The sequence below is a fragment of the Stenella coeruleoalba genome, assembly GCF_951394435.1.
Source record: "Stenella coeruleoalba genome assembly, chromosome: 6".
Taxonomy (NCBI): Eukaryota; Metazoa; Chordata; class Mammalia; order Artiodactyla; family Delphinidae; genus Stenella; species Stenella coeruleoalba.
In genome coordinates this window covers 85,350,438-85,359,975 of record NC_137151.1, presented here as the reverse complement: position 1 = coordinate 85,359,975, position 9,538 = coordinate 85,350,438, and the positions used below count along the sequence as shown (strand labels likewise).

At 40.1% G+C, this 9,538-nt stretch overlaps 1 protein-coding gene across 5 annotated transcripts in view; it reads right to left on the bottom strand.

Moving 5' to 3' along the window:
• Positions 1-652: 652 nt before the first annotated feature.
• MYO1B (myosin IB) overlaps positions 653-9,538 on the bottom strand; it is a 183,357-nt gene continuing 174,471 nt past the window's right edge. For all 5 annotated transcript variants that reach the window (XM_079925368.1, XM_079925367.1, XM_079925369.1 and 2 more), the window contains 3 exons: positions 9,053-9,205; positions 7,455-7,582; positions 653-2,522 (listed from right to left, as the gene is read on the bottom strand). In XM_079925368.1, the coding sequence (XP_079781494.1) occupies positions 2,399-2,522; positions 7,455-7,582; positions 9,053-9,205 (405 nt within the window). In that variant the 3' untranslated portion in view covers positions 653-2,398. The remainder of the gene's footprint in view (positions 2,523-7,454; positions 7,583-9,052; positions 9,206-9,538) is intronic.

The following is a 9,538-nucleotide window of genomic DNA, read 5'->3' as shown; positions in this document are numbered from 1 at the left end:
AGCAAAGGTACTCAAACTACAGCTGAAGGTCTTACATCTAAGTACTGGGTCCAAGTTATTATTCCAAGAGTGTGAAATACAAAACCGTAACCAGTCTTTAAGACAGTAACTTTCCCATGTTCGCTTCTTGCCTTGTGGTAGATGGATGTCAAAGTCAAGGGTAACGGCATCAACAGCACTGCAAACTTGGCGACTACCATGGTCTGATGTTGGTCCTCACTACCTGGTTACTTTTTTCAAGCACAACATCTACAAGCCACTCCAGGGGCTGGGCAACTAAGTGGTGGTTGGGAACAAGTTAGGGCTGTGTCACTAAGGTACACCAATACTTTAATTCTCCACTGCAGGAGAGTGACAGAAATTCAAAGATACAGAAGTACTGGACGCACACCCGCTGTAGTAGGCAACATTACAGCTTATCAGTAACCTCTAGTCAGGCATGGGGTGGGGGGTGGGCAGCACAGGCAGGTCTGGCCAACAGTGCCGTGCCCCTGTGAACTTCCGTTCAGGAAACAACCCAATGATGATCAGTAGGGGACTGGATAAATACATTATAGTGCACCCATACAACGGAAGACTATACGGTACAAAGAATGAAGAGCGAAAAAGGCAAAGTAAAGAACAATATCTATAATAGCTTTTGTAAAGCAGGAGGAAGATAAGAATCTCTTTTTATTTCTTCTTGTAAGCATATGCATAAAGTAAAACCAATTAAAAACAATGGTTAACTTTGCAGGGAGGCACAGGAACTGAGCAGATGGGTGACTGATGGGATGGAGAATTTGTATTATATATCTTTTTACATTTATTTGTATGTTGAACAATGTGAATGTATTACATATTTTTTTTAAAACATTTTAATAAAACACCTCTCAATTCCAAATTTCTACTCACCTATTTCAGTAATCATCGATCTACCACTTTATATACATGTTGGAAAAGACAAAGAAAGTAATTATATCCTCTACCTGAGCCAATAAACACAAAGGCTTCTGAGAATTTCTTTATGGGAGCAACTTTTTAAAGTACAAAAGTTAAAAGAAAATCCCCAGAAAATACTTTCAACGAATGTTTCTGGTTTACAAAAGCTAAGTGAAATTCAATTACACAGAGAACGCGTAACGTTTGGATTGTAAAGCCTTTCTGTGCGACAATACATTGACATACAACGTAAGAAAATAGCTTGAAATACAAAAATACAGTTGTGATCCAGGAAATGGCACCAAATTCGAACAGTTTTATTATTTAACATACCAATGTATATACATTATCCTCCCAAATGAGAAACGATTTGATTCCGAAGTTTAAAATATAGTTTCCAAAATGAATCCTTACTGTGAATTTGGGGGGGGAAAATCCTGCAAATTAACACACACCATTTTGATCCTTGGCTAAAATATGTACCCTGTACTAATCATCTCTCTCATACAAAATGTATATTATAAATAAAACTTTCAAAAAAGATCTCGGATGTCTATTGCACATCATATAGAATGCTTGCCACCATCTGAAAGGCTTTCAGCCTTTCACTGTAATTTGGGTGAAAACAACACTCTGCAGATATTAGCATATCTAGGATCATATATGATGTATACCAGAAACAGGAAAGTATAACCTTACTGGACTGCTTCTGTCACTTTTTCTAAAATAAGAATGACTCTTTTCTACCGTTAAAAGCAATTACAAGAGATCTGAACACTTTAAAAGTCCTGTTCAAATGTCAGTTTTCTCTTTTCAAACAGAAACCACACGTAGAGGCAATTTTACCGAGTCATATATCAATGTATCTACTTCCTAGGACCAGCCCTTCTTGAAGTATATATTGTTAAAGATCATACTACAGGGTTCCTAACAAATGCTGTCCATCATCAACAGTTACTGTTTTGGTCTCAACATTTTCAAACTCTCTTAGCCCTGGTACAGCCAGCACAAACCAGCCAGAATGCAATGGCCTTAAAACAAAAAAAAAAGGTTCCTAATAAGTTTTCGTATCACCTAGTACAATGCCTAGCACAGAGCAGGCATTCAATAAATAGTTGATGAACGGATGCACTATCTGTTAAGACCGTTTCCTACACTTAGATGTATTAATGATTTATGAGTAATATATTGCTTTAGGGCACAAAGATCTAACATGATGACTAAACAAGGAACACGCACGACATGGCATAGTTATTGTTAGTTTCTACAATCTTGTCCCAGGACAGAATGTGTACTTTAAGGGTTAAAACTATTCCAATAGTAAAAACTGATTAGTCAAATATTTTTATTTTGCCAAGGGACTCTAACAGTATTAACCTTTGGCAATTCCCGAACATACAATGAACCCCAAACAAAGCAAAACCAAATTGCACTATTACAAAGAAACGAGTCCGTGGAAGCAGAGGGGAGGCGCCAGTTAAGGGACAGCGACTTCAAGAAGACGGTTGTTTTTTCGCTTGCATGTTGGGACACTCCCATTTTTCTGGTTGCCCTGAATAAACTTCACACATACTTTGTCTTGTCTGAACTGCACCAGGAACCTAGGAGGAAAGAATAAGACAAACTGAAGAAAAGTACACATTAAACAGCTGATGATTACACTAACATCAGCTTTTGTTTTTTAATGGATATTTACCTTGACAAGTATTCCCCTTTCCATTAGCCCTTCTAGCCACAGGATCACACCAACAGGTATTACACTGCATTTTGCTTCCAGTGGCCATAATTTAGCCCTAAGTAAACTCAAGTTCATTAGCTCATTATATTCCTATACCGTAAGAAGGGCTATGAATAATTATTTCCATGTTTCAGACGGAAAGATGAACATGCTATTTTCCATTTTTCTCCATTTCTGCATAGCAAAAATATTAAATTATCAACAAATTGAGAAAATGCAATACAGAATTTCAGAAAAGGGGCCTAGGGCTTCCCTGGTGGTGCAGTGGTTGGGAATCCACCTGCCAATGCAGGGGACACGGGTTCGAGCCCTGGTCCGGGAAGATCCCCACGCCGCGGAGCAACAAAGCCCGTGCGCCACAACTACTGAGCCTGCGCTCTAGAGCCCATGCTCCACAATAAGAGAAGCCACCGCGATGAGAAGCCCGCGCACCGCAACGAAGAGTAGACCCCGCTCTCCACAACTAGAGAAAGCCCGCGCACAGCAACGAAGACCCAAGGCAGCCCAAAATAAATAAATTAAATAAATAAATTTAAAAAAAGAAAAGGGGTCTAGAGACACTCCAGACTATGGTTTCCAAATGTTGGGTATTTACATACATCCTACACATCTTTTTTCATATCTACACACTAAATAAATGTTTCAAAATAGCTGTGACCTACTGAATAAAAATGATGAAATCATGAGTCTGATCTGCCAGTTATATTTTTAATATCCACACACACATAAAAATCTATCAGTGTACACCTAAAGCCACCTCTTACGCTACCAGTGGTATATGTGGTACACTGTGGGAAACCATATTCTAGTTCAAATCTTTCCTTTCATGGATTGAGCGCCTGCCCACAAGATTATCTGTCACTCCTTCCTACAACAGACATATGACTGGCTTCCCCCTGGGCTGGGTGCTGTGAGGGACAGACATCCAGATGTATAAATTGAGGTCTCTGCCCTCCAGGACGGCATCACCAAGGAGGCATGAGGGCAGCATGGCTGAACCAGAACCCAGCCCTTCCCAGCTCAAGGCCTGTGCTCTTTTCTCTCCACCATCAGAATCAGTGTAATGTTACCATGCTTTCGGTTATGTTTCTCAGGGAACTGTTTTCTGAGTCACTGGCATACAATTAAGTGAGTCACTCTAAAAACCATGTGATGGGTCACACGCTCCCTGGCACCCACGATGACAGCTCTGCTCTGTACATGTTAGTCTCTGTTTCAAGGTCTAAAGAGGCCACATTTTGCAAACATTAGCTACTGGAGTGAAACGTGACACGTAAGTTTGTACTCATCGGTGGTACTTCTGAGCTTTCAAATGGGCTGTTTCTTTTCAACTTGAAAGCACTAAAAAAGAAGCTCTATTTCCAAATTCACCTGAGATCTCTTTCCAGCATGTATACTTATATCTATGTGCCTCAAAGGAAAAACAAAACCTTTCAAGTTTAACATATATAATCAAATATTTTTACATTTTAATTTTTAAAGACCACTTGTAGTAATAAATGCACGGGGAGTTCTTTTCCCAATAACTTTAGCATACACTGGCTGTCTCTGTGTTCGCAATTCATGACCGTGATTCACTCTAGAGATAACGGTAACTAAACTTTACCGAGTATTTACTACGGACCACACTGTTCTTAGTAAGTTACACATATTAACTCAACTTTAAAACAATCCTATGAGGTAAGTACCATTATTTATCTCTATTTCATAGAAGAGAAAACTGAAGCCTGGCCCACAGTAAGGACAGAGAATCATCCTACAGCAAATAATCATGTCAGACGCATGATTTCACAGCACCAATAACAGAACTTCACAGTAAAAGGAACATAGATTAGTTGTTTGGATTTGAAATATTCAGAAAAACAACTGTATAACTTAAATAATATATGTGTATGTGTGTATTACATGTATGTGTGTATACATGTATGCATATACACATGTATATTTAAAATACTGAATAGAAAAATTCACTTTAGTTTCTATTACTATAGATTCATTTTTAGAAATACTATAGATCTTATTTAAGGTTACCCTTAAAATGCAATCTATTTACAGACTGAATAGTTTGGGAGTTTAAGGACTGGGGATTATAAGGCAGTTGAGTGTCTCACTGAATTCAATTCTCACTTCTACATGTGCAGGTTAAAACTGCTCTAAGGAAGTAACAGGCCTTTGACTTTCCTCCTATAAACTGACATATAGGGATTGTGGAGACTGGGTTTGTTAGAATAACGACTTCTACTTCTGAAAAGGATCTACTGAGGAAGGTCCTGGTCACAGAACAGTATGCTGTTTACAACACTGGTCTGTACAGTCTGCAAAAATACGTCATGGGCACCCCTCCCCATGACTCTGTAAAATTTTGTTTAAAATGCAAAATTTTGTTTAAAATCCTCTCCAAAAAGGAGTATAATCCCTGCTTAAGAGCTCCCAGAGGTTATGAATCAGAGGCTACATGGGAGCCTTGCTCTGCCACGTGGCTTCCTGCACTGCCCAGGAAGGGACCACGGTGCTAGGCAAGCTTCCATCAGCTATTTTATTTTTATGAGACCAACCAATAAGTAGGAATAGGGGAAGGAAAGGTGTTCTGGACTGGTTTATAATGCTACTAAATGTTTGTTTTCTTCACGTGGCCACACAGAATCTTCGCACAGTCAAGCATGTTTATTAAAAGCCTACACAGCTAGAACATCACACCCCTCTTCTGTGACAAGCAGGGTCCCTGCCGCCCTGAAGCAAACTATCCCCATCAGTGTTCCGAGATCATGTGCCTCGAACAGAAATTGTGAGAGCCACTGGAGGGGTCCTGTGGTTGATACAGCACATGGCACCCCCCGGAGCCCCTCAGGAGAGTCACAACGTGCAACAGGACTGCAGAGGCTCTGGGAGGTGCTATAGTGAAGAAGGACTGTACATTTCTTCACAGCACATCACTACTAACATCCTGCAAAGGCAGTGTTCTCAGAATGCCAGTTTGGGAGGTGCTTAAAGGCAGCAATCCTTTGTGGTCTGGATGTTGGCGCGATTTTCTCTGCAAAGATGGCCTTATTAATGTAGCAGACCAAATGCGAGGCTGCTTCATCCATATATCAAGGAGCTTCTCCATCTGAACTCACAGAATCTTTCCACGATGAGTGGGAATGACCAGTCCCACCAAAACAAGAAGTGTAGTTTCCTGAGTTATGAAAAATTTCAACTAAAGAGAGTTGAAAGATCTAACAGCCCTCACAGGTTAAAACCTTAATTGACTGGAACCCAACAAGCCCTTATCTTTTTTCCTAATTTCTTTGTTTTATGAGAAAGGACTCAATCATAAGGAAAGTTATTTTGTGTAAATTGCATTTTCCAATACAGAGTATACATAAAGGCCAATATCCCCACACCCCCGCGCCCCATCTAAACACCATTCTTAGAACAGACAGTGAACCTAAGGTTCTGTCAATCCTAACACATCAAGGAGAGTTGGTTTGGTTTACAAGGGGACAGGAATGGGTATGAATTTATTTTAGAGAGACTTTTATAAAGACTTGAGATAGAATAGGCTGGCAAAATCTTCATTAGTAAATAACATCATTTCCTGAGCGATATGCTGTTGCAAATTTTTACTCTGCGTGCAAGGAAGTAGATACACAGATGGTAAACAATCTATTAAAAAGTAATCAAGTAAGTGTCAATCCACATAGTAACTAAAATTCATGTCAATGATCTCATATTGACCGATTTAATAAATGGAGGGATGCCCCAATCTGCATACAAATCACGTCTCCATAATCAGAGCCCTAACGTGAAGCAAAAAAAGCGAATTTCAAACTCACAGCCGTCTTGACACTAGTGAACCGTTGTCAATGGAACACTTACTCTATAACTCTCGTTTACATGTGAGAAAAGGTATCTCAAGTACCTAACACATCCCAAACCGGCACTCCTGACTCCCCACACCTCAGCCACCCCCAAAACCCTCTTTCTTCAGTGTCAGCTACTGCAGTAAATGGTACCATGTAGGCTCAGGCCCAAAACCTAACACCCAGTATGGTAATAAGTTCTCGTTTTCCTTCAAATCACACTCAGAACCTGACTACTTCTCACTACTTCCCCTACTCACACCCTAGCCTAAGCCTCAACGTCCTTACCCTCAAGAGCTCACAGAAGCTCCCCACTATTTTCTCTGCTTTCACTCTTGCCTCCCTAACAGTCATTTCCCACCCTGCAGCCAGAGAGCTCTTCAAAAATCATAAATCGGGTCACGCCACATTCTTGCCCATAACCCACAGTGACTTTTCATCAGCAGCAAAATCTCAATTCCTGACCTCAGCTACCAGGCTCTGCACAGCCGGGTCCCTCTACCTCTTGCTCCAGGGTCTTTCCTCCCCATTTCACTCTGCCACCACGTCCACTCCTGCTTCAGGGCCTCTGTACCTGCTGCCTCCCCCGGAAGGCATCTCCCTAGATTCCAGTTTCGATTCAAATGTCACCGCATCAAAGAGGCCTCCCTGATCTCCATATCAAAATTAACACCATCTGACCTTTAACCTGCCTTTTTTTTTTCTCCACAAGCACTTGACACTAACCAAAGTCACACCACCTATGTATTATTTCATCTCCTCCACTAGGATGTCAGGTACGTGAACGTGGGGACTTGGTCAGTGTTCCTCGCTGCCCATCCATCAGCTAGAACACACGCCAGACACACACTTGGTACTTAATAAGTAGTAGTTGTAAAAATGAATGAGACCAGATCGCTCAACTAAAACAATCAAGTTAAAAGAAGGCATAGTCACACCATTCATGAACATACTCATCAGAAATTTCAATATTGAGCTTCTGTTTGGTCTGGCTGAGAGTCGTCCGATAGAGCTTGGTGGCCATTTCAATCAGGTGATCACTGCTGAAGAGAAAGTCTCCTTTACTAGCTGCTTCCGAGCCCTGAAAGGACAAATCGAGAGTCAGGTTATCATCATTAAAGACAGCTCGGGAGATACGTGTTTACAGGTTTGTCTGAAAACACATTTATAGTCTCTTTAAAAATATCAGCTCCTGGAGTCCATCCTCCCGAAGAAACAATAATGACAAAAGCAGTATTTCTTCCAAGTTGCTCCGAGCACTTTAGTAAGGTTACCTAAGCCCTTGCCACCCCACGTCGGTCGACGGACCAGAAGCACCATCCACATCACCTGGGAGCTTGTTAGAAAAGCAGACGCTCAGGCCTGACCGCAGGCCCACGGCAGATGGTTCCACAAGAAGACCCCTGGGTGAACTCAGGCTCGAGAAGCACTGACCTAACCTATAACTCATTCTGAAAGGCCTGTTCTAAAAGCTCCTCCATGATTTGGTTAAAAAAATAAGAACAACAACAACAAAAAGACTTCCAACAAATACTCTCAGGCAGTGGCTTTCAACCTTAGCTGCACAAGGCATTCAGCTGGGGAGCTTTCAAAATACAGGATGCTTTTGCCCCATTCCAAGAAACTCTGATTCGGTTGGACTGGGGAAATGGCCTGGGACCAGCATGTTTTAATATATAATTGAGGCTCGGAATCACCGATTTAATATGCTCCTTTAGGCTAAAATCCAGAGTGGGGAAAACAGGCTGAACTAAGCTTATGGGATTTTCTTATGTTTAGAATCAGCTAGATAGGTTACTATCTATTAGCTAGGTATATGTACCTATATATGATTAATATTTGCTGACATCTGTTTATTCAGTGACTATTTGTTATGTGATAGGCCCTACGCTAAAAGCACGTTACATAGTTTCTTTTAACCCTTACAACAACACTATGAAGTAGGTACTAATATTTTCCCTATTTTAAGAAAAGGAAAATTAGGTAGGCATATTAAAGTTAAATGACTTGGCCAAGGTCACTGTAAAGTTAGTGACACCAATACCAGAGCCTACACTCTTAACCACTCAGTTGAAGTCAGTAGGTCTTAGTTAAGCTGACATTAAAAAATCTTTAGGTCAAAATTAGGCAGTTGTGTTATTATAGTTGCATCCTTTAATTAAAAACCCCCATATTAATGATGAACAAGAAGACATTTACTAATTTAATAGATAGAAGAAACAAAAGAAGGAAGTATAATTTTGAATGTCTTGATAGTTCTAGGAATTAGTCTCAAAATAAGGCACATCATGGTGGGTGTAAACAAAAAGCTACTCAGTGAAATGAGAACTCAAGTGAACGAGTCAAAAAGAGTCATTAATCTTATTTAGTTACTGAAAAACCAAGCCTGAGATTTTACATGCGTGAATATAGACCAAATTTGCAGGTCGGTAAACAGAATATATAAACTTCAAGTAATAGGATTATTCACATGTGGAAACTTTTAGATCAATCTCTGAGAGATTGGACCAATGCAGAAATCTTTCAGTCAAATCAACAGTTAAAGCTTTACCTCTTTGAGGTGGACGGCAAAGAAGCCATCATTTTGTGAGCTCATCGATACTTTGGTTACATCCACCAGGGGAACCTCTGACTTGATCTGTCCAGACTTTTGATCAGCAAGAAGGAGATTATTATTTGTTAAGAGGAAAATCCGGGATGTACTCTACAAGAAACCAAAACAAAAAAGGATGTAAAACCAATGATCAAAAATCCCCCCAAAAGAGTTCATGAGTTTAAAGCACTGTTATTTGTAGAAATGTAGAAAATATTATTCTAATATTTTTCAGCATGCACACCTACATAAACGAGAACACACTAAAGAACACAGATAATCTATTTTAACTCACAAAACTTTCAGAGAACAAGGAAAATTCCACCTAAGCTTAAAGGTAAGAGAAAACGGCTCCATTCACAATCACTCTGTAGAGTATACGAAATGCAAATTTTCTTGAAGTATAGTTGATTTACAATGTTGTGTCAGTTTCAGCACAGAACA